This window comes from Pelophylax lessonae, assembly GCF_965119305.1.
Source record: "Pelophylax lessonae genome assembly, chromosome: 10".
Classification (NCBI taxonomy): Eukaryota; Metazoa; Chordata; class Amphibia; order Anura; family Ranidae; genus Pelophylax; species Pelophylax lessonae.
Genome location: NC_138777.1, coordinates 156,350,102 through 156,376,050, shown reverse-complemented (window position 1 = coordinate 156,376,050; position 25,949 = coordinate 156,350,102). Strand labels below are relative to the sequence as shown.

Below are 25,949 nucleotides of genomic sequence, written 5' to 3'. Positions count from 1 at the left end.
CCCTAGACTAATGACATCTCCAAGAGCTAATAGGAGTGAGATGTCAGCCAACTAGAGTGCAATCAATAAGAGAAGATTGGAGGTGTTGGTTACAGCTGCCCTGCCCTATAAAAAACACACACCAGTTCTGGGTTTGCTTTTCACAAGAAGCATTGGCTGATGTGAATGATGCCTCGCACAAAAGAGCTCTCAGAAGACCTACGATTAAGAATTGTTGACTTGCATAAAGCTGGAAAGGGTTATAAAGGTATCTCCAAAAGCCTTGCTGTTCATCATTCCACGGAAAGACAAATTGTCTATAAATGGAGAAAGTTCAGCACTGCTGCTACTCTCCCTAGGATTGGCCGTCCTGTAAAGATGACTGCAAGAGCACAGCGCAGACTGCTCAATGAGGTAAAGAAGAATCCTAGAGTGTCAGCAAAAGACTTACAAAAGTCACTGGCAAATGCTAACATCCCTGTTAGCGAATCTACAATACGTAAAACACTAAACAAGAATGGATTTCATGGGAGGATACCACAGAGGAAGTCACTGCTGTCCAAACAAAACATTGCTGCACATTTACAGTTTGCACAAGAGCACCTGGATGTTCCACCGCAGTATTGGCAAAATATTCTGTGGACAGATGAAACCAAAGTTGAGTTGTTTGGAAGAAACACACAACACTATGTGTGGCGAAAAAGAGGCGCAGCACACCAACATCAAAACCTCATCCCAACTGTGAAGTATGGTGTTGGGGGCATCATGGTTTGGGGCTGCTTTGCTGCGTCAGAGCCTGGACAGATTGCTATCATCGAAGGAAGAAATTAATTCCTAAGTTTATCAAGACATTTTGCAGGAGAACTTAAGGCCATCTGTCTACCAGCTGAAGCTCAACAGAAGATGGGTGTTGCAGCAGGACAATGACCCAAATCATAGAAGTAAATCAACAACAGAATGGCTTAAACAGAAGAAAATCCGCCTTCTGAAGTGGCCCAGTCAGAGTCCTGACCTCAACCTGATTGAGATGCTGTGGCATGACCTCAAGAAAGCGATTCACACCAGACATCCCAAGAATATTGCTGAACTGAAACAGTTCTGTAAAGAGGAATGGTCAAGAATTACTCCTGACCGTTGTGCACGTCTGATCTGCAAATACAGGAAACGTTTGTTTTAAGTTATTGCTCCCAAAGGAGGTTCAACCAGTTATTATATCCAAGGGTTCATATACTTTTTCCACCTGCACTGTGAATGTTTACATGGTGTGTTCAATAAAAACATGGCAACATTTCATTCTTTGTGTGTTATTAGTTTAAGCAGACTGTGATTGTCTATTGTTGTGACTTAGATGATGATCAAATCACATTTTATGACCAATTTGTGCAGAAATCCATATAATTCCAAAGGGTTCACATACTTTTTCTTACAGCTGTGTATATATATATATATATATATATATATATATATATATATATATATATATACACACTCACACACACACACATACAGTATATACATATATACACACAACACACACAGACAATAGCTCACAAAAGTGAGTACACCCCTTGCATTGTATTATCTTTTTATCTTTTCATGTAACACAGAAGAAATGACACTTTGCTACAATGTAAAGTAGTGAGAGTACAGCTTGTAAAAGGCCTCATGTAACACTGCTACTTGTAAACAGACGTTTAGGAGCAGTTGGGCGTTTTTTTCAGAAGCCCCTGAACCCTCCTCTAGGTTATCTTATCTGTCCATGTACACTGGGTCGTTTACAGTCATTTAGAGGCAGTTGAGTTCAGTGTCGTCTTTTGCAAAGCAATTATTTGCGTTCAGGATGTTCAGAACGTGTGTTTACCGGCATTTCAAACGCAAAACGCGACCGAACGCGATCACCCGCGTTTAGCGCTTGCGTTTTTCCATTTTAAAGGGGAATGATTTTTTAACCTCTAAAAATGGATCTAAGCGCAAACGCCCGCTAAACGCAGCTGCAAACGCGACACAATGGACGTTTTAAACGTCCTTTACATAGCTGTAAAATTCCAGCGTTCAAAGGACTTTTTAAAATGTCCTGTGTACATGTAGCCTAACAGTGTAAATTTGTTATCCCCGCAAAATAACTCCACACAGCCAATAATGTCTAAACCGTTGGTAACAAAAGTGAGTACACCCCTAAGTGACAATGTCCAAATAGAGCCCAAAATGTCAATTTATAAAACGTTCATTCTAAAAAAGATGTGGAACATGTAACCTGTTCCAAAAGGGGAATGTATCCTTTAACTCCGACACCTGCGTGCCACTAGGCCCACACTTCTTTCAGCTTCCAGTGTTCTGGCACCTGTGTGCCCCTGTGCATTTCAGCCTGATTCCAGCATTCGCACCCCTCTGCGTTTACTAGACACTTTAGTGTCCTGTGTATCCAGACCTCATTGCTGCAAGAGTCCTTCACTTCTGTTTTTTTTTCTGTACTGGTGTCTCATCTATTCTGGTGACTTCTGTGTCACCCAGTGACCTCTCATGTACTCCTAGGTTCCAGAATTTCATTCTCTGTTCCCGACGTCAAATCCTAGTATAGAACCTCACTCTAATTCTTTCCCCCGTTAGCTTTTGTCTGCACATAAGAATCCTGCTCAGGCGCATCAACATCTTTTCACCCCTCAGTTCCCTGCACACATTTCTGCAATTCTATATGCTGGGAGTAGTAGTCTTTAAGCTAGCCCTAAAAATTCTGTTTTGTGGGAACCCAGCCAAAAGCAACACATTTTCCTACCTCCACTTGGATTTTTACATTTGAATCCCCAGAAATTCCTTTGGTTCCTACAAGCTAATATTAAACAACTGCTTGCAGCCCCGCAGTAGTCATCTACAGCAACCCGATCACATTAGATCGTATGTAACTTTACTGGAGTTTCAAATGAGTGGGCAGATATTCTAGAGAACTGCAACTATCTGTGTGAGTATCCTGTTAAATGTATAGTTTCTAGCATTTTTTTAAGGGCTGCTTGCATATTCTCCCACAATATCTTGCAGATTTTTCCACCGCCTATTTAGCCCTGAAACAGATTTCTTCTTATTCTAAGGCTTCCAACTCAGCCCACTTAACTTTCTTCTACATCAAAGGCTACTGTGACAATACATTCCCATTCTCCCTGCTCCGCTCTCCATGCTCCGCTCATGTGTACAGCAGCCATCTTGAAGGGGTATGACTGAAAAAGGTAAGCCAATCAGCATCTGATCAGCACTCTCAGCCAATGGCTGAGAGCAGTCACCGGTGGGTTCTGGCAGGGGCCTTCCCCCTGTCAGAACACAATAGCTCTGCGGAGGAGATTGCTATACTAATAAATCGGATTGTTGGTACAGCGGCTCCTTCCAAGCTCTAGTTTTTTTTTCCTTCAGGCGGGTTAAACTAAAAACATGATAGTGTGTACTAGGCTTAAGTAGAGCAAATGGGCTCGGAAGCTGAGGCCAAAAAGGACAGCAGTCGGTATTGCAGTGAGGGGTAGACTTGTTTCCACAAACCATCCTCTTTTGTCAATGAAATATTTGTTTTGGCGCTATGGATCTAGTTGATATTTGGCAGCTGAGAGTAAAAAGGGGCTTGAGGGGATCAAAGGGATCACCTCAGAAGGGCTGCAGATAAGAGAGGCTCAACACTGGTTAAATATAAAATTTTATTGGTAGCTAAAATCAAAACAAAAAATAGGAATCGCACACTAAAGTAGGATGTGATTCAGACCTTGAAGGCCCGCAAAGGCAGCCAAATAGCACAAACGCTCAAAACTACCCACACGTCATATGTCTGCAGTGGTTGAGCTATAGTAGTATTTATTAGCATTTTTTTCTTTCCTCCTTATCTAGGTGGTTACACCAGTGGCTTTCAGATATCCACAGCTATTAGGCATGCCTGCACTTATCCTATGTGTTGGTTGAAGTGACTAATAGTCGGTTTTCGACTGGTCGCTCCCGCACATTGGATGTTGTGCCCCCTGGTTTTGGTTTGTGGGTGGGACAGTGATGTGTGGGTAGTTTTGAGCGTTTCTGCTATTTGGCTGCCTTTGCGGGCCTTCAAGGTCTGAACTTTAGTTTGCGATTCCTATTTTTTGTTTTGATTTTAGCAACCCCCTTTTTACTCTCATTCTGTTGCATAGTAACAGGTTGCGGAGGCTCCCCGGCAAAAACATGGTCGTTTGGTAAGTATGGATGATACATCCCTCAGTTCAATTATCTGAGGGAAGTTTATTCTCAATACGGTTTACTCATATTTTCGATATTTGGCAGCTGCCCCCATTGTAACTAACCACCAAAGGTGGCGTGTAAGAAGGAGTGTGCAAAAAAGTGGGTAATTGCACTGCTCTGTAATGTCCCCAAATTTTTACAAACAAGAGTGGTATTAATTGGTAAGTATATACGACATTTTATAAAAAAAAAAAAAAAATACCCCATATGTTTTATGTTTAAAATCGCAAATCAATTAGAACCTGTGCAAAACACTGATGGTGCAAATTATGCCAAAAAAGTGCAAGTGCTAAATTCCAAACTCACTTAGTGAATACATAATGTATAAAAATCACACATTATTAGTGGAAAAATACATAGTTCATAAAAATTTGAGGTCCTGTGAATAAAAGGGTGTGCACAGTGTCCTTTTAAAATCCACTAGTGGTCTTGCTGCTCCTTCTAGTGCTACCAGTAGAATGCCTTGGGTGGTGTTGTTAACATGCACTGAACCCCAGTGTCTTTACTCGTGTCCCCCGCCCCGCATCACTCTCACGTCACTCTGGCGGCAGCTCTCGATGACGTCAGAGTGATGAAACGCGTAGGGCGGGGGCCATGCGTCACTGCGTAAGTTCCGGTTTTGTGGTGTGTGTCCATGGAGCACAAAGCGTCCCGGACTTCCTGGATTTTATTGCGAGTGACTGATTATTTTATGTAAGTGCACTACTTTTATTAATAAATCCTGGCTTTATGATTTTACACTATGGGGCTTTTTCATTTTTATCCTATTGACCCATACAAGAGGATGCCACTATATCACTGTATACGATGGGGAGCATTAGGAGACCATGGAGCAGCCACACTAACCAGGCATATTTACATACAGTGAGCCACCCCTGTTGAAAGGGGTAGGATATCTGGTGAGTGGGATACCGGGCGGGGGACACAATTTAAGACACTGGGTTTCACTGCATGTTGTGATTTAACCTGAGTGTAACACCACCACCCAAGGCATTCCACCGGTAGCACTAGAAGGAGCAGTAAGACCCCAAGTGGATTTTAAAAGGACACTGTGCACACCCTTTAATTCACAGGACCTCACATTTTTTATGAACTATATATTTTTTTCACTAATAATGTATGATTTTAAAATATACTGCATGTATTCACCGAGTTTGGAATTTAGCACTTGCACTTTGCAATTTTGCACACATAACATATGGGGTTTTTTTGATTTTTGCTTTAAAATGTCATATATAGTTACCGAAATTCACCACTCGTTTTAAAATATTTGGGGACATTATAGAGCAGCGCCATCACCCACTTTTGCACACTCTACTCTTCTTTTGTGAGTTCTGTTTCAGAAGAAGCACTTTTTACTTTGGTCTCTACTCCTACCACTCTTCTAGTGACTCAAACGACTGTGAGCCCCAAACAGGGAGCAGGTGCTCCACTTTAAAAACACTGCTAGTGGCTCAGAACGCTGTGATCCCCAAACAGGCGGCTGGGCTGGTGCTTACACTCTGTGCTGTGGGTGTAGCAGTTCTTGAAAATGTTGCCAACAGACTTAAAACATGGTATATTCTGTTACATCAATTTGGAATTCTTGCTGCTTCACAGCTTCCAGCACAGCATAGTTGTTTGTTAGGATATAATTTTATCTATTCTCAAATTCTTGCCACCTGTCAACCATTTTGTAACCCCTTTAATTGAGTTCGTACTTCCGCAATTTTCGGGGTAATTAAATGTGAGTTCCTGCTTTATCTTTTCAATCAATAAAAGCATTGCATTAAACAATGCTCTATTCCAAATAGGTCCCCAGGTATTGAAAAAAGTTCACGTCCTGGAAACCTTAGCGGACTGACGTGATTGAATTTATTAATATTTAGCTAGAGTTCAAGTATTTAGATTTAATGTGATTTTTTTTTTTCCAGTTTAATGAGTCTCCTTTCCAACATCTGGATATCCTGCAAAACTCTTTACTACCAGATACCAGACTCATAATGCCATAAACATCTGCTTGAGAAAATGTAGAAGACATAATGGAGGGTGCAGCTCCTGATGTGATCTCCAATATATCTTGTAATGAAGAAAAGTCCAATCCACAAAACACAGTGGAAGGAGCCCATAGAAAATCATAGACAGACTAGATGGTAACCTAGAAACTCTCAGTACAATCTAATAATAAACTATATTAAGAGACCAGCTCTCCATCATAAGAGCGAAAATGTCAACATTAACCTAATAGGCACTCAAGCATCCAGGCTGCACATCATTGCTCTGGACTGGCTTCATGCTAGTAACATCGGTAGACGCCTGTGCAAGGAGTTTCAGCATAGCTACACGTGGTCCAAAGACACACATCAGTTTTTTTTTTTCGTTGGAAAAGCACTGGCTGCGAGCAATGACCAGGAGCGGGTCAGCTGCTGGTTTTCCAGCATGCTCGTCTGACAGAAGCTAGCCGAACCGCCAGCTTCTGTCAGACCAGCTGCCATAAACACGGGGCAAATGTCGGTCAGTTTTTATTGAACCGGCTGAGGTCACCCAGCATTCGGCCCATTAGGCCTAAATCAGGGGAGTGTATGACAGGGTGGCGATGTAGCAGCACAAGTGGGAGAGGTTCACCTGTAATAAGAAGTGCCTGAACACCTTTTACCAGGTACTATTGTAATGAAAACAGTAGATTTAACATTACTTTACTGCTAGATTTAGACTTCCTATTATACAAAGGTTTAAAAGGGTCAATTCACCTTTACCAAAAATACTGCTTATACAGATAAGGTACATCTGTCAAAATAAACAAATTGTGCAGCTCTGACTAGAGCTAATAATGCCCTTGCTATAGGTATAGGTCATTCATGTATCTCCTGACAAGTCCTGACGTTGCTAGGACATTGCTAGGAGAGGCCTAGTCATTACTGCTCACCATCACTATTACAGGAGTGATCTCATAAAATGCTGTGCTCAGAGCTACTGCCTCAGGGGAGACAGATCACGTAAGAGAGGGTTTGAATCAGAGAAAGAATTCACTCCTGTGATAAGGGTGAGCAGTAAGAGCTAAGCATCTCTTAGCTATGTACACCTATAGCAAGAGTATTATTCAGCTTTAGTCAGAGCTGCACAGTTTGTTTTTATCTACTGTGACAGTGTGGTGCCCTGTCATGGTGTTAAAAGACAGTCTGGGTCAGGTTTTGAGACAATAGGCACAATGATGGTGCATGTGTGTTTTGGGTTCTTAGGGTAATCATAAATCGGTTTCCGGGCTCCACCCTCCCAAAGAGTCTGTGAGTGGTTGCAAAAGAGCAGCCAGAGAGGTGTGCGTGTCTGTCTGGGACAGGACAGACAGAGGCCCAAGCCTAAGAGATGGAACAGCAGGGAGCTGCAGGAAAAAGGCAGAGATTGAAATGAGGTAACGGTAGTTGTAAGAGAGCACAGAGGTGTTGTATCAGATGGTCAGGAAGACCAAGACACCATGCCTGAGCCACAGAGCTGCCAAGGAGAGCCAGGAGGCTACATTTTGGTAATTTCGTATAGATGGCAGAAACCCCCTATGAGTAAAGCCAGTTGCTGTGTACATATTCTGTTGTGTTTAGAAAAAGTGGGCCTACGAGCCCTCAAAAGGTATATCTGTTGTGGACTGAACTCACTGGTGAATGCTACATGTGAACTAAACAACCCCCCAAGTTGTCCCACTATGGATGCCCCTGACTATAGGCAGTTTTCTGGTAAAGGTGAACCAACTAACCCTTTAATAAATTATTTATAAAATACAAAGGATGCATAGAAACCAAGCAATAGCATTATTGTCTTACCAACAAGATTTCAACTGCGCCTAAAATGTACATGGCACCAGCAAATGTAGTCCCCAAGTAAAAGCAAAGGCCAACAGCTCCACCAAACTCAGGACCAAGGGAACGTGATATCATGAAATATGAACCACCAGCTGCAAAACAAAAGTAAAATAAAACATTCAGACTATTAAAAAAAAAAAAAACAAAGGTTTTTGCATGTATAACATTAGGCTAAGGTAATAGTAATGGTAAAATAAACAGTTTTACTACAACAGATATGTTTTTACAGGTAGAGGCTACAGGTTTTAGTCTTCCCAACTTTCTACCTTATCTCATGCACTCTGTATCTGTCACTTAAATTCTACACCAAAAGTATCAATCTCAGTGGTTTCTCAATATATTTTACACAAAAGCAATAGGTAGCAGAAAAAAAAAAATATATATTTCTGGACAACATAAAATCCTTTTTTTGGAGAACATTATAAAGATATGATGAGTATTGAGGAACATTGGGTTTTTAAACAAGCTATTAAGGACAGCAAAGTAGAACCTATCCCATTTCCTGGCTGTCTCAATTTTGAACCAACCAACAGTAGGAGAGGATCAGAAGAAAACAAAGGAAGAGAGCTGTGACCTGTAATCCACTACGGCATGCCAAAAGTCCCTTTTTCTTAACAGGGTTACTAGGCCAATTTAGTATTTGGCTGGGCTGTAGTTCGCTCAGTTCGATTGAATAGTTTTTCACCTGGTCTTTTCCTAAGCTTAAGTTGGCTTGTGAGTTCTCACCATCGCAAGTAGAAGTTACTGGCTATAGTATGAGATTTGACAAACAAAACTAAGTTATGAATATTTATATTTCCTTTAGCCAACCCAGTTGGAGGTTTAGGCCACTGGTGTATGCTGGGGGAGCATATAAATATTTACCACAGGCCATGTGACCCCTCTTTCCTGGGCTGAAGCCCAGGGAAGTGCTACTAGATGGAGCTCTGCTGCTAGGCCTTCTAGCCTGGTTTGGGGTCTAAGGTGTGCTCAAGTGGTCCTGAAACTGCCCTGTCTGGTCTGGAGGAATCTGTGCCAAGGAGGAAAGAGCCAAAGAGAAGGCTGGTCTCCCAGAAGGGCCTGGTCACTCGGACGATGCACTGAAATTTGGGAACAAATTGTTGCCAGGTTTCGGACAATGTGAAGCTGGACATTGATCTAGAGAATCTATATGTGATCTGCTATGGTATCTGGAAAGACTTAACCCTCATCTAAACGTTAAAAAGACAAAAAGTTACTGACACCCAAAATCCTCTCTCAGTCCCCAAATTTTACCAATGGACTATGAGGTAAAATGCTATCCTCCCCCTGGCCTTTGCAGGTGCTATCCTACCTTTGGGGTGTCTGAGGGGTGCTACAATTGTACATTTTGGGACACAGGATGATTATTAAGCTACATAGTGTTACATATGGATGCCCACAAGCAGACTAGGTGAAGGGTGGGCTACACAGTAAACACATGGTTAACAGACCTGTTAAAAAAGGTAGCTCAACAAAGCATACAGAGCCATTTGACGAACCTTTCGACTGAAGCCGACATCAACAGAGTCACAAACGTACACCTGGTAAAACTCAAGGTATGTGTAAACAGAAGGCCAGGCCTATTGCTGAAAAGCCCAAGAGGCACTATTTAAATTAGTGGAGTGTATTCTGACAGGGAAACCAGGAAAATTGCCTACTAGTGCCCCCCTTGGAAGATTTCTCCTCTATGACTGTTCTTGGGACAACCCAAAATTCAGGATTCTTTCACTTTTAATAGCAACAAGCAGGACAAATAGGGTGTATCTCCCTAAACGGGGGCAGAGGTAACAAAAAATAATCTAATCTTTCTCTACTCTATTCACAAATGTTTTTGTTACAGTAAAATCCCTTTCTCTTCCTTCTAGAACGTAGGGTTCATAGTGAACTGAGACAGCCAGGAGTAGGACACTAGACGGAAAATAAAAAAACAGCACGCCTGAGGGCAGTCCTAGCCATTATAAACCCTTCCCCCTGCTATGAGCAAGCTAGTTTCGCTTAAGTTTGATGGACACAGCTTCTCGTCATTCTTGACCATAGGGAGGCAAAACTAGAGCCAACAGGCAAAACAGGCAACCACCCCAAAAAGAGGTCCTCCCAATGGGGGAAACAAGGAATCTTAAACAGCCGTCTTTAAAATCTTTACAGCCAAAACAAGCATCCAACAATGTACAAAACGCTATCTTTGTAAAACAAACTGCAAATTGGAGAGACAGAAGCTTGACGTCTAAACGCCCAAAAAGCACTAAATAACCCTGGTAGAGCGAGTCTGTCAGGATCAGTGTCATTACGTGGGTCACCTGCTGGTGGCACTGCTGTTCCTGGAGCTGAAGGGCGCAGTTCAAGGGACCACCAGCAGGTGTCTCCCAGCAGCTGGACTGTACTTTTAAATTAAGCTGCTCCGGAGGAGGACTGCTCAGGGAATATAGCCCGCCCTTCGCTGAGGTTCAGTGCTTCAGTATTTTCTCTGCTAGCCATGTCCCTGTCTGAACCTGATCCCGAGTCCCTGTTCCCTGTACCCTGCTTCCTGTACCTGGCTCCCTGCTTTCCTTGTCTCCTGTCCCTGTCCTGTCTTGCTATTGTTTGCTCCATCTTTTTGTATATAATTAGGTTACTATTGGGGTTTTGCACTGTTACATTTATATTTTGTTCACTCGTTTTTTTTTTTTTGTTTTTTTTTAAAGGTTGTTTACTCATTTATGGTCTACTGGTGTTGTTATTGGAGTGTGTAATTTAGCTTAATAAATGATTTACACCTTATCCGTCTGGGTCCTGATTCCTTAGTGCAGCCAAGTATTCTGATCATCTATGCTCGATGCCTGCATGTGGTATCCCTGACAGAATACTGAAGCCACTAACAATCAGATAGGTTGCACCTGGGAATAAGGAATTTTCTGGTTGTTGCAAGATGCAGTCAGAGGAGGTCTTTTATTTTTTCCCTGCTTGAAACAGAAGACAGGGATTATTGCCGCCAAATTTTGAGAGCATACACTAGCGAGCAATTATTGGAATGCATCCGTCTGGCTCACTCGCTTGTTGACCAAGGCAGAGTTTTGTTCTGAGAGATTCATCAGGGAGTCCAATGCACAGGGACAGCAGCTCTGATTGCTGCCAGGCACCCGCGATCGCTCCCTGCTGAGAGAAAAGGACGGACAGCTGTTGTAAACAGAGCTGACCCTTCTTCTCTCTGGAATGATCATAGATTACCTGTGATCCTTCTATAGAGCGCCTGTGATCATTTCAAAAGCCCAACCACCGTACAGTTAAACACTCCCCTAGGCTTACATTTAACCCCTTGATCACCCCTGGGTTAACCCCTTCCCTGCCACTGTCATTATTACAGTAACTGCATATTTTTAGCACTGATTACTGTAGTAATGTCACTGGTCCCCCCAAAAGTGTCAAAAATGTCAGTTAGGGGTTCGGTCTGTCCGCCGCAATGTCGCAGTCCCGCTAAAAATCGCAGATCGCCGCCATTACTAGTAAAAAGAAAAAAAAAAACAATAAAAATGACATATCTTTCCCGTAGACTCGATAACTTTTGCGCAAACCAATCAAAATACGCTTATTGCAATATTTTTACCAAAAATCTGTAGCAGAAAACAAATTGGCCTAAAATGTTAAAACATTTTGATTTTTAATTTTTTTTTTGGGGAATGTTATATAGCAGAATGTGAAAAATATTGTTTTGTTTTTTTCAGAATGGTCTCTTTTTTTGTTTATAGCGCAAAAAATAAAAATCGCAGCGGTGATCAAATACCACCACAAGAAGCTCTATTTGTGGGGAAAAATTAAATCAATTTTCTTTAGGTACAGTGTTGCACGACCACGCAATTGTCCATTAAATTAACGCAGTGCCGAATCGAAAAAATGGCCTGATCATTAAGGGGGCAAATCCTTCCAGTCCAGAAGTGGTTAAAAACAAAATTTAATAACATGGAGTCATTAACCACTTGCCGACCAGTCACGTTGACTGTACTGAGGCAAAGTGGCTCGTTATCATCTGGCGACGTAGACCAGTTTCAGCGGGAGTCGGGACAGGGGAGGAGCGGCAGTGATCACCGCTGCTCTTCCCCGATCTAGTGTGGCAAAGCGGGCGGATATCCTAAGTGACAGGCAGGGTCAGATTGCAGGTTCAGCACAGCTGAACCTGCAATCTGTCCCTGTGTCACTCAGTCACCTCCCCCCACACACGTCAGTAAGCACCAGGCATACATTAACCCCTCCCTCTCCAATAAAAATTAACCCCTTCCCTGCCAGTGTCATTTTTTACAGTAACCGTGCATATGTATAGCACTGATTACTGTAGTAATGTCACTGGTACCCCCAAAAGTGTCAAAAATGTCAGTCAAGGGTCTGATCTGTCCGCCGCAATGTCGCAGTCCCTCAAAAAAAAACGCAGATCGCCGCCATTACTCGTTAAAAAAAAAAACACCATAAATGATAGAAATCTTTCCCTTAGTTAGTAAACGCAATAACTTTTGCGCAAACCAATCAAAATACGCTTATTCCGATTTTTTTTTACCAAAAATATGTAGCAGAAAACAAATTGGCCTAAAATGATAAAAAATTTAGATTTTTACATTTTTTGGGGGGAATTTCATATAAAAAAAATTTGAAAAATATTGTTGTTTTTTTCAAAATTGTCGCTCTTTTTTGGTTTATAGCGCAAAAAGTAAAAATCGCACAGGTGATCAAATACCACCAAAAGAAAGCTCTATTTGTGGGGGAAAAAAGGACATACATTTAATTTGGGTACAGCATTGCACAAACAGCGCAATTGTCCGTTAAAATAACGCAGTGCCGAATCGCAAAATATGGCCTGGTCAGGAATGGGGTAAAACCTTCCGGTCATAAAGCGGTTAAAAATACGCTCATTGAGAATTTTTTTGTCAAAGATATGTAGCTAAATACATTTTGGCCTAAATATATGACAAAAATTGAATATATTGGATATTTTTTAACTGTCAAAGTAGAAAAATATTGTTATTTTTTCAAAATTGTCGCATTTTTTAATTAATATCGCAAAAAAAATGGATTTTTGTAAGAACTTACCGTAAAATCCTTTTCTCTTAAGCTCATTGACAGACGTAGTCTTCTTGATTCTCAAGAGCTGGGTTATGTTGTCTCCGCAGGAGTAGGACTAGGCAGAATGACAAAACGTTCTGGCTCCACCCTAGGGGGCAGTCCCTGAGGGTATATCCTCCCTCTCTCTGCTACAGGGAATCAGTTCTGTTTAAAGCAGTACAGAGAAATTAACCCAACCCAACTCAATGATAGAGGGGCGGGTACTACGTCTGTCAATGAGCTTAAGAGAAAAGGATTTTACGGTAAGTTCTTACAAAAATCCATTTTTCTCTATCGCTCATTGACAGACGTAGTCTTCTTGATTCTCAAGAGCTGGGACATCCAGAAGCAGTGCCACAAATGAGGGGTGGGATTGACAAAATCAAATCCAATCTAGTAGGCCCAACCGGTGCCAAACTAGAAGTTTTAAAGGCTTATTATAAACAAAGAATGAGACTAAAGAAAAAATTTTCCAACGGAAAAAACCCTCGAGGTAGACCACTGGTCTCCTCAAATTGCGGCCTGCAAAACCTTGCGGCCAAATGAGGCATCAGACGATGCCATTACATCAACTTTATAATGTTTAGAGAAGGTATGCACCGACGACCAGGTAGCCGCCTTGCACACCTGGACCACTGACGCCTGATGGCGAAAGGCCCATGACGCACTAAGTGCCCGAGTGGAGTGCGCCTTAACAGGGAACGGGGGCTCCCGACCCTTAATAGAATAAGCCTGCACTACCGTCTGTCTGATCCATCTGGAAATGGTCGCGGCAGATGCAGGCAACCCCTTTTTGGGTCCATCTGGGATCACAAAAAGTGAATCCGTCTTGCGAAATGAGTCTGTCGTTTTCAAGTATACCCTGATCGCCCGGACCACATCCAAGGAGTGCAAAGCAAATTCCCGAGGATGACTGGGCTTAGGACACAGGGAAGGTAATACAATTTCTTCATTCAGATGAAATTCTGAAACTACTTTTGGTAGGAAGGATGGATTCGGACGAAGAACCACCTTATCTCTATGAACCACCAGATATGGTGAACGACAAGATAATGCGGCCAGTTCTGACACCCTGCGTGCAGAAGTAATAGCCACCAAGAAGGCCACCTTCTGGGACAACGTGGGTAGAGGAATCTCCCTAATATCTTCAAAGGGAGGTTTCTGAAGAACCGACAACACTAAATTAAGATCCCAGGGGGGTAACGGCGCGTGCACTGGCGGAGCCAGATGTCGCACCCCCTGGATGAAATTCCGCACCAAGGAATGAGTAGCCAAAGGCTTCTGAAAGAAGATGGCTAATGCTGAGACCTGACCCTTGATAGTACTCAAGGCCAGTTTCTGCTCAACCCCTTGTTGCAGAAAAGCCAATATTCGACTAATCGAATAAGACCGAGGACGGAACCCCAAAGGTTCACACCATGCAATGTAGGACTTCCATGTGCGATGATAAATCTTTCTGGAAGTCGCTTTCCTTGCTTCAACTAGAGTAGGAATAACTGAAGCTGACAAACCTTTGTCCTTCAGCACCTGGGTCTCAATAGCCAGGCCGTTAAAGCCAGCGATCGTAAAGCAGGATGGAAGATCGGTCCCTGAGACAGTAGATCCTCCCTGAGAGGAAGTCTCCATGGGACGTCCGCCACCAGTCTGACCATGTCGGCGTACCAAGCTCGACGAGGCCAGTCCGGAGCTACCAGGATTACTGGGATTCCTTCCTCCTCTACCCTGCGAAGAAGTCTTGGCAGTAAAGCGAGAGGAGGGAAGGCATATATTAGCTGGTATTGCCCCCACGGGGCGATCAGTGCGTCTGCGGTTTCTGCTAGAGGATCGAGGGAGCGAGCCACGAATCTCTGAACTTTCCTGTTGAATCGTGATGCCAACAGATCCACATCCGGTGTGCCCCACCGTAGGCACAACTGGTGGAAAACGTCTGGATGGAGGGACCATTCCCCCTGATCCAGGGTCTGACGGCTGAGATAATCTGCCTGCCAATTCACCACCCCCGGAATGAACACCGCAGAGATTGCTGGAGCAAATCGTTCCGCCCAGCGAAGAATGCAAGCCACTTCTTTGGCCGCTCGGACACTCTTGGTGCCCCCCTGATGATTGACATAAGCCACGGCCGTGGCATTGTCCGACTGGATCCGAACCGGGCTGCCCTGGAGCTGCTCGGTCCAGTGAATCAGACAAAGTCTGATCGCTCTCAGTTCCAATACATTTATCGGTAATCTGGATTCTTCCGGGGACCAAAGTCCCTGGACAGATAACTGACCAAGAATTCCTCCCCATCCGGATAGACTGGCATCCGTGGTCACTATCGTCCAATATATTGGCAGAAATGACTTTCCCTGGCTGAGCATTGGAGACCGAAGCCACCAAACCAGAGACTCTCTGGTCTGTTTGCTCAATCGTATCTGATTGTCCAGGGATTCCGGATTCCGATTCCATCTGAGAAGAATCTCTTGCTGAAGAATTCGGGTATGGGACTGGGCAAATGGGACTGCTTCGAATGAAGCCACCATCAACCCCAGAACCCTCATGCACGTCCGAAGGGAAGACCAGCTGTTGGACAGTAACAACTGGACTGCTGATTGAATCTTTCGAAGTTTCCCTACCGGAAGGAAAACTCTCGTCCTGACTGTGTCTAGAATTAGACCCAGATATTCGAGCCTCTGGGTGGGAACCAGAAATGACTTTTGCTGGTTCACCAGCCACCCGAATTCCTGTAAAGAAATCATAGTAATTTCTATGTTTTGTAGCAAGGTCTGAGGAGATTCTGCATGAAGCAGAAGATCGTCTAGGTAACCTAGAATCGATATACCTCTTTGGCGCAGAAGTGCCAACATAGGGGCCAACACCTTTGTGAAGACCCGCGGAGCCGTGGCGAGACCGAAGGGTAACGCCACAAACTGATAGTGGTTCTCCTCTACGGAAAAGCGTAGAAAACGCTGATGTCCTGCGAAAATGGGAATGTGAAGATAGGCGTCCTTGATGTCTATGGACGCTAGGACATCCCCTGGATGCAGGAAGGCTGCTACCGTGCGAATGGACTCCATTCTGAATCTTCTTATGTTGACGAAAGAATTGAGCGCTCTTAAGTCCAGAATTGGACGCACTTTGCCCTCTTTCCTGGGTATTGTAAACAGGTTTGAATAAAACCCTTGAAACCGTTCTGTGCAAGGAACGTGGACTACCACTCCTTGTTGTAGTAGATCTGTGACTGCTCTCCGCAGATCTTCTAGACGATCCGGAGATAGTCGGATATTGGAAGGGAAGAATCGCGCCGGTGGGAGAGATCGAAACTCGATCTTGTACCCTGACTTTATGACTTCTCAAACCCATTTGTCCGGGATTCTGGAAAGCCATGGATCCGGGAACCGGCGAAGACGTCCCCCCACCCCAGTTATGGGTGGGGGCGCACCTTCAGGCTTTGGATGGTTTATCTTCGGGTCTGGAGGGGGCGGGCTTTTGCTTGCCCGACCACCGACCCCTGACGCCTCCTGCAGGAGCTTTGGAGGACTTAGTTTTTTCACCCGCTGGACGAAAAAACCTCTTGTGAGCAGAAAAAGAAGGCCCTCGTCTTTGACGAGTTCCTTTACCTTTAAAATTTTGCGGTAAAAAGGTGCTTTTTCCACCGGTGAGATCCTTAATGATCTCATCTAAGTTGGCTCCAAATAGACGCTCTCCTGAAAAGGGGATATTAGCCAATGCTTTTTTGGAATCTTGGTCGGCTATCCAACCTTTTAGCCACAGTGTACGCCTGAGAACCACTGCTGAGACTGATGCTCGCGCCATTAATGGAGTGGCGTCTAACGCCGCATCACATACAAACTGTAACCCCTGTATCATTTGTTCCAACAAATCTGATACCGCCTGAGGGACTTCTTCTAAGTCCCGGCGTAACCACTTGGTCCATTCAGTTACAGCCTGCGAAACCAGACCAATAGCAATTATTGGCCTGAAAGCTGATCCAATCAAGGAAAACATGGTGCGAGACATTTATCTTGCGATCCACTGGATCTTTAAAAGACGGAGCGTCTTCTAAAGGAATAACCGTGGCTTTATTCAATCTAGCAATAGGTGAATCCACCACAGGTGGTTCTGTCCATTTCTTAATAAGGGTTTCCTCAAACGGATAACGCCTGTCAATGCGTTTGGAAATATTAAAAGTGCGTTTTGGCAGACGCCATTCTTCATCGATTGGATTGCCAAAACATTTGGGCAATGGAAAAACCTTTGCCACTTTGATGCGCTTTTTAGTCCCAAAAGGGATCTCAGTTTCAGCTATTTCTGATGGAATACCCTGTAACCTTAAAGTCTCTTGAACAGATACAATGAGTGCGTTTACCAACGCTTCCTCTCGGGCTATGGCAGATGCCGAAACATCCTCCTCACTGTCTGAAGAGACAGGACCCGAGACACCAATACCAGATGAAGTACCTGCAACTGCAGAAATAGGCTCAGAGTCTGAATCCGAGGTTTCAGATAATAAGGGGTTAGGCGGGGGTCGCTTTCTTGCGCCCTGTCCCTGACAAGCCACTTCCACCCGGGACACAAAAGTTTCCATAATAGCTGACAAAGATTCAATTGTCAATGGGGTGCTGGAGGATCCCGCAGACCCCTCGAGGGGATCCGGAGGAGATACATGAGTGGCAGGGTCCATGTTAATACAGGACACTTTTGCCAGCAATAAACAAAAAAACTTTTTTTTTTTTTTTTTGTGTGTCTCCCCCTAGCGCAATAGCGCCCCTCAGAGTACCTGCTTCTCGATCCCAGAGAGAGAGAGAGGGACCCCCAAGGCTCACCAACCGATGCAGTGCAGTTTCCAACAAACTGCAGCCAGCGTCTGTCTTACACAGACTGGAAGGAGCTGTTTGCTTTTTCCCGGGCAGAAGGCGTGGCTCCGCCCCCTGTGTACGCCTTCCGGCGTTCCCAGCCCTCCACGAGGAAGCTGGGCTCACAAAACATGGCCGCCCCCATAGAAGAGACATAAGACTCCAAAAAACATGGCGGCCGGCGTGACCTGAGGACATACATGCATTCGGTCTACGGCAAAATGGCAGCGGACCGCCGATATCGTCTTCCCAGCACATCCACCTGCACTCTGCTGAGAGGTGACATATGGATCTACAGAGATACACTGCACATAAGGTAGGATTATACCTCCTATGTTTGCTGTAATGTTACAGTCTGCTGGGTAGAGTGTTAGCTCTTGAACCAAGTCCACTTCCCACAAACACATGCTGTATTACAAGGGGGACTTGTAAGTGTCAGATATATACTGACCATATATGGAGGGGCCCATAATATATACTGCCTCATAAATGAGGAAAAAAGGGAACGTTTTACTCACCATACCGAACCGACAGGCACCCTCTCTTCATAATACCCTCTCCACCGAGGTGGGGGTTTGTGGACGCCTCGACTCTCTGGTCCTGGCGTCCAAGCGAGCTTTTAACTCGCAAAGTCAGTCCCTTTACTGGGACTCCGTCGCGGCCGACTCAGCGCACTGGTCTGCACGCGCTTTTAGGCAGAAACCGGGGTGACCACTGGATCTCACATCCAGCCCGTCGCCCGGCCCCGCATACTTACTTGAATATGTCGCGGCCGACCAAGCGCAATGCCTGGTCTGCACGCGCTCGTAGGCCGGCTGGGGTGACCACAAGTGTCGCCCAGTCCGGCATTTTTGCTTGAAGATCTCACAGGAAAAAAACACTGGAGAAAACTACCTAAAAAATGTCTTTTTCTTAAAGAAAAAAAGTCTTGCCAGGACCAAAAGATCCCAGCAAGGAACTTAGGTCCTTACTCCTGACTAGACAGAAAAAAACTGATTCCCTGTAGCAGAGAGAGGGAGGATATACCCTCAGGGACTGCCCCCTAGGGTGGAGCCAGAACGTTTTGTCATTCTGCCTAGTCCTACTCCTGCGGAGACAACATAACCCAGCTCTTGAGAATCAAGAAGACTACGTCTGTCAATGAGCGATAGAGAAATGAAAATCGCACAGGTGATCAAATACCACCAAAAGAAAGCTCTGTTTGTGGGAAAAAAAGGACGTAAATTTCATTTGGGTACAGCGTTGCATGACCGCGCGATTGTCAGTTAAAGTCTCACAGTGCCGAATCGCAAAAAGTGGCCTGGACATAAGACAGCAAAATCCTCCAGTGGTAAAGTGGTTAATTGCAGGGCTCTCCTCAGAAAAGTGGAAAGGCCAAGGGCCATGCCCGAAACGCGTGGTCAGGACAACAGCATCTATCTTGGTATACTCTCCTCCGAGTTTGCATTTGACCGGTATTCCCCGCGCACCAGACTTCGTTCCGGACCCGCAATCTCCCGAATGGATATCACGCTTGGGAGACTTTCCCGCTGTTGAGGAAGCTGCTGGTTGGCTCTATTACCTTTTGCAGAGTGGCTGCCATTTTTTTTTACCCTGTGTCCTCCAGCCTTCTTTCCGGGCTCTCTTCCACCAGACACGGGGTCTCGCTGCCTGATCCACATCCCTCTCCATCGGGCCACAGCTACTTGCAGACGAGCAGCAGCATAATAACCCCTGCTGCATGTCCAGTATGGCCAAGCCATAGCCAAGAGCATGCAGAAGGTATTTTACACAGTGATGTTTGACGCTGAAATGCCTTTCCACCTGTCTGAGGAGAAACCCTGCAATTAATGACTCATTGTTATATTTTGTTTTTAACTAAACATATTCTTGTTTTTAACATCCTGGGCACCATCAGAACTGCTTTCAGTGTTTATAGAGGTTACCCGCATTTTCTGCAAGAGATTCCATTTAGCGCTATTATGTGGGGGGTTTGTTTTGGTTTACTTCCCAGTACCACTCCTGGTGCAGAACTCCCACATCTGCAGCTGCTTCATGGTTTCCAGCAAGATACTATACACCACCATGGAGGGATTCCCTACCCTGGGCCTTTTGCGCCAGACTTGTTGTGTTCATAATGTTATATTGTTTGAATACCATGTCATAACAGGTCATTACATATTTATCATTGTAAAAGGACATATTCCACACACCTTTTTCAATTTTTATGGGAAAAGAAAAACCGCTTTGGAAAAAAAAAACCAGAACACACACACTTTTCCCTGGCCTTTCCATCTCTAAATCTGAGCAGGTGCCACCGAAGTAACTCAATCCAATAAGGTTAGACAAGTCTGATTGCCCAAAGCTCCAGGGCATGGATAGGCAGCCAAGATTCCACTGGTGTCTAATGGCCCAGGGTGAGCTCAGACCCAGAACTCCGCCCAAACTTGACAGGCTGGCATCCATCAAGACCACAGACCATAGATAGGGAGAATGACTGCCCTGCCTAAAGAGCCAGAAACTGAGGCCACCAGAGCAGGGCGGCCATGGCCAAACGTCCCATGCAAATCTGATTGTTTAAGGACACAGGAGACTCATCCTTATGGGATAAGATTTCCACGACAGGACCACTGAAGGAAACTCCATATACATAACCACCTAGAAGGTGGACAGCCTAAAACTCAGAACCTGCATGCAAAAATACAGAGGAGACCACCTGAGAGGTGATCTCAAGGAGATTGTGAAAAGGGAGCTTGTTGATGGAGAGTATGATTCTGTCAAGGCATTATGGTTGGAGCTGCATAAAGGCTTGTGTAAATCTTGGAGGTTCAGCACCTAGATAGAAAGGGCTGCAGGGGCTGAGACCATTCTAAAAATGGGACATGTCAACAAATTTAAACTGAACACCTTCTACCTGAAATTGACTGGAGTAATGGCACTGCTGGACGAGTAAAAGGGTAGAAACATATAAACCTATTACAATACAATTTTTAATTGTACACTCTATAAAAGCACCAAGAAATTATGGTCAGCAGGACCTGGTAATCTCGAGTCATGCGGAGCTTGTCACTAATGTTCATATAAAAGAACATTTGGGTAGCAATGACCATAGCAGGATTTTATTTCAAGGCTAAGTTAAAATTTTTGGGCAGAATTTCCCTTTTGATAAGAGTCCTTTTGTAATATAATATCCGGCCCAGCCATCTCACTTACCTTATAATGGCTCTGGCTGAGTTTTAAAACATTCTTTCTGGCTGCATCACTTCCTGTAGGTCAGCTCCCATCATTCTCTGTGTTTCTGCATCACAGAAAAGGGTGTGATAGGGCATGTAATACCAGTCTGGACCACAACTCCCAGCATCACATACTTCTTTCCCTTAACCACTTGCCGACCGCCCGCCGTAGTATTACTGCGGCAGGGTGGCTCAGCTGCGCTCAGTCACATAGTACTAAGTGACTTTGTGCACATGGTTTCAGCGCTGCGCTCCTGCTGTATTTAGACTGCCCTCCCGCGATCCTCAGAGAAACCGAGAGAAGACCCGCCTGCTTATGTAAACAAAGCAGGCGGATCTTTTGTCAGACAAGCAGGGAGAGATGGCTGAAACTGCGATCTCTCTGTGCCTGTCACAGGACCACCCACCCACCAGACATGGGAGTAAGTCACACATGTGCAAGTCACAAGCAAGTCTCAAGTCTTAACCTTCAAGTCTCAAGCAAGTCCCAAGTTACTGTGGCGAAAAGCAAGCAAGTCAAGTCGAGTCCCTGCTAGAAGTCAAGCAAGTCAAGTCAAGTCATTTATTTTGGTCAAGTCACAAATCAAGTCAAAATACTGATCTACCACAATTTTCACTTTTAAATCAGTTAAAAGTCAGTGGTCAGGAAAGGTTTTGTTTTATTTTCAACATTAACAAAACTGCTTAGTGCTTTTTTCTTGGCATATTAAAGAAACACTTTGAATTCCCAAACAGCTCAAAATCCTTCGTCCGGTCATGTTTCAACACCGCAGTCACTAAAAACATGTTAAGTATTTCTATTGTTAAACAGCCAGTGTCCTAAAAATCAGAACACACTGAGGTGTTTTAAGTGACTGTGGTGTCAAGTCATGAATACCAAGTCAAAGTCAAGTCGAGTCTTTTATTAATTTTAGTCAAGCAAGTCTCAAGTCCTCAAACTGGTGACTTAAGTCTGACTTAAGTCAAGTCATGTGACTCAAGTCCCCCACCTCTGCCACCCACATAGTTAGTAGGCATACATTTAACCCCTTTGATCACCCCCAGTATTAACCCCTTCCCTGCCAGTGTCATTTATACAGTAACAGTGCATATTATTTAGCACTGATTACTGTATTAGTGTCACTGGTCCCCCCAAAAGTGTCAAAAATGTCAGTTAGGGGTCCGATCTGTCCACCGCAATGTCGCAGTCCCGCTAAAATCGCTGATCGCCGCCATTACTAATAAAAAATAAAAATAAATAAATAAATAAAAAGTCCAAAAATCTATCCCATAGTTTGTAAACGCTATAACTTTTGCGCAAACCAATTAAAATACGCTTTTTGGGATTTCTTTTTTCCAAAAATATGCAGCAGAATACAAACTGGCCTAAACTGATAAAAAAATAAAATTTTTAAAAAAATTTTATTGGGAATGTTTTATTGCAGAAAGTAAAAACTATGGCGTTTTTTTCCAAAATTGTCAAGGTTTGTTGTTTATAGCGCAAAATCTAAAAACCACACAGGTGATCAAATGCTACCCAAAGAAAACTCTATTTGAGGGAAAAAAAGGACAGAAATTGTATTTGGGTGTCGCACGACTGTGCAATTGTTAGTTAAAACAATGCAGTGCTGAATCGCAAAATATGGCCTGGTCATTAAGGGGGGGGGGGGGGGAATCCAGAATCTGTGTTTGGGGGGGTGGGTGTAACCAAACTGATAAGAGACATGGAGGATCTCAGCTATGAGGATAGGGAAGCTGAACTGAATTTATTCACTCTTAAGAGGAGGCGATAAATTTCTTTCTTACATTAAAGGGGGAACATGATCAACATGTATAAATACACAGGTGGTCCATAGGGCGGACTTGCTGTAGTGATCTTTTACTTTCAGGTCATTAGAGAGGACAATGTGTACTCTTAATATCTGGAGAAAAAGAAATGTAACCACATACAGAAAGCCTTCTTCACAGTAGAGCTGTCAGTGTGCCCTAAGGTTCTGGCCTGTTATGAATGCTGTTTAACTTGTTAATAAATGAAAAAGAAGATGGCATAAATTGTTCAGGCTCAGTGTTTGCTGATAAAACAAAGCTAAGCAGGGCAATAACTTAAAAATTGGACATAGCAACTTCAAAAGATCTCATGAAAATAATGAGCACCTAGATGGCAGATGAGGTTTTTTTAAACTCTACTAAAACTTTTATGAAAGGAGATAAGGCTACATTCACACCTGAGCGTAGCGTTTTTGCGCGTTTTTACCGCGATTTTCAGGCGTTTTTAGTGCAGGTGTTTTTAGATTGAATAGAGACCAATGGAAAACGCCTGTAATTTGCCCAAAAAGAAGCTCATGTACTTTGAGCGTTGGGCGTTTTGCTCACAGCGTCAAAACGCTCAGATGTGAACAGGGGCCATTGAAATGAATAGGATTTGTCTTGTTGGGCGTTTTGAGAGCTGATCCTAGAGCAGAAAAACTCCCCAAAAACGCCCCAAAACGCCTACATGTGAACGGAGCCTAAGGCATTTGGTACTGTAAACAAAGCACTCAACATGAGCACAAAAAAATATAATACGGTACAATACACAGCAAATATGCAGCATTCCATCTCGTTATAAAGTTAGTAAACATGCTAAATAACAAAAATATTCAATATTATGAATGTCAAGAAGCACCAAAGCCAACAGTAATTTAGACCTTCAGGTTCAAAACCATCCACAATAAGGTATTTAGTACTCTCGATGATGTCCTTAAGCATTTGATACAGTGAGGGCAGAAGAGCACCAGGCACCCCAGACCTTATCGTACTTAGCCGGGCACCCTCTATGTTCAAATAACTGGATTTTTGACTTACTGTAAAATTCTTTTAAGTTCATTGACGAACGCAGTTCCTGATGCATATCAGTAGGGTTATACTGCACCCTACAGGAGTAGGACACTAGACAGGAAAAAAGTTCTGGCTACGCCTATGGGCAGTCCCAGAGGGTACACCCTCTCTCTTCCTACATAGGATGTCAGTTTTTCATCAAAGCAGTGTCAGAAAAGTAATACCAACCCAACTCAAAATAGAGTTGCGGGTACTGCGTCCGTCAATGAACTTGAGAAAAGGATTTCACGGTAAGTCAAAAATCCAATTTTCTCTAGCGTTCATTGATGGACGCAGTTCCTGATGCATATCAGTAGGGACGTCCCAAAGCAGTGAGATAAAATGAGGGGTGGGAATAGCAGAAAAAGTCCCCAAGGCTAAATATAGCCAACCAGGCAACACAGGACTCATCAGAACAACAAGATGAGGCTCACCTGAAACAAACAGTAAACACCCTCAAGGAAGGCCAAAAAGCCCCCTAAACAGCAGCCTGCAAAACTTTGCGGCCAAAAGAGTCATCAACAGATGCCAGCACATCCACCCTATAAAAATTGGTAATGGTGTGAACAGACGACCAAGGTCGCGGCCTTGCAAACCTGAACCACAGATTGCTGATGAAGAAAAGCCCAGGAAGCCCTAAGGGCCCGAGTAGAATGTGCCTTAACAGGGGAAGGTGGAACCTGAACCTTTATTGAATAAGCCTGCACAACTGTCTATGTGATCCATCTGGAAATAGTTGCAGCAGACACAGGCAGTCCTTCCTTTGAACCATCCATAAGTACAAAGAGTGAATCTGACTTTCCAAAAGACTGAGTAGTCGCCAAGTACACCCTGATTGCCCGGACCACATCCAAAGTAAGCTGAATACTTTCAAAAGGAGGCTTCTGAAGAACTGACAGCACCAAATTAAGTTCTCAAGGTGGCAACGGAGGTCGCACCAGAGGTACCAAGTGTCGCAACCCCTGGATGAAGTTACGCACCAGGGAATGGGTGGCCAACGGCCTTTGGAAAAACATTACCCTTGATCATACTCAAGGCCAACATTTGATCAACTCCCTGTTGAAGGAAAGCCAATATCCGAGCCACCGAGTAAGAGCGAGGAGGAGCCCCAAGAGACTCACACTGCGCATTACATGTCTTTTACGTACGGTGATAAATCTTCCTAGATGTCGCTTTCCTCGCTTTAGGCAGAGTGGGAATCACTGAAGCAGACAATGACCTGTCCTTCAGCACCTGGCTTTCAACAGCCAAGCCGTCAAAGCGACCATAAAGCAGGATGGAAGATTGGCCCTTGAGACAGTAAATCCTCCCTGAGAGGAAGTCTCCAAGGTGCGTCTGCGACTAGCTTGACCAGGTTGGCGCACCAAGCTCGGCGAGGCCAGTCCAGAACCACAAGAATTACCGGAATCCCTTCCGCCTCGATCCTGCGAAGAAGTCTTGGCAGCAACTTGAGAGGAGGAAAGGCATACATCAGCTGATATCGACAACACGGGGCCACCAGTGTCTGCGGCGTCTGCCAGAGGGTCCCAGGAGCAGGCCACAAACCTCAATACTTTTCTGTTGACCCGAGATGCCAACAGATCTACATATGGAGTTCCCCAACGAAGGCACAACTGCTGGAACACCTCCGGATGAAGGGACCATTCCCCTGCATCCAAGGCCTGTCGACTGAGGTAATCCGCCTGCCAATTTTCCACTTCTGGAATGTGAACAGCAGCGAGAGCTGGAACAAAAGAATTCCGCCCAACGAAGGATGCCTGCCACTTCCAAGGCCATAAGGACACTTTTGGTTCCCCCTTGGTGATTGACATAAGCCACGGTCGTGGCATTGTCCGATTGAATGCGCACTAGGCAACCCTGCAGGCACCCGAACCAGTGGACTAGGCAAAGCCGGATCGCTCTCAGCTCCAGAACATTGATCGGTAACCTGGATTCCTCCAGGGACCAAACTCCCTGAG

At 44.3% G+C, this 25,949-nt stretch overlaps 1 protein-coding gene across 2 annotated transcripts in view; it reads right to left on the bottom strand.

Annotated features, from left to right (window-relative positions):
- The window catches only part of SLC12A4 (solute carrier family 12 member 4), a 363,765-nt gene that overhangs the window by 234,352 nt on the left and 103,464 nt on the right, over nt 1–25,949 (bottom strand). For both annotated transcript variants that reach the window (XM_082270400.1, XM_082270401.1), the window contains exon 6: nt 8,010–8,140. In XM_082270400.1, coding sequence (XP_082126526.1) covers nt 8,010–8,140 — 131 coding nt within the window. The remainder of the gene's footprint in view (nt 1–8,009; nt 8,141–25,949) is intronic.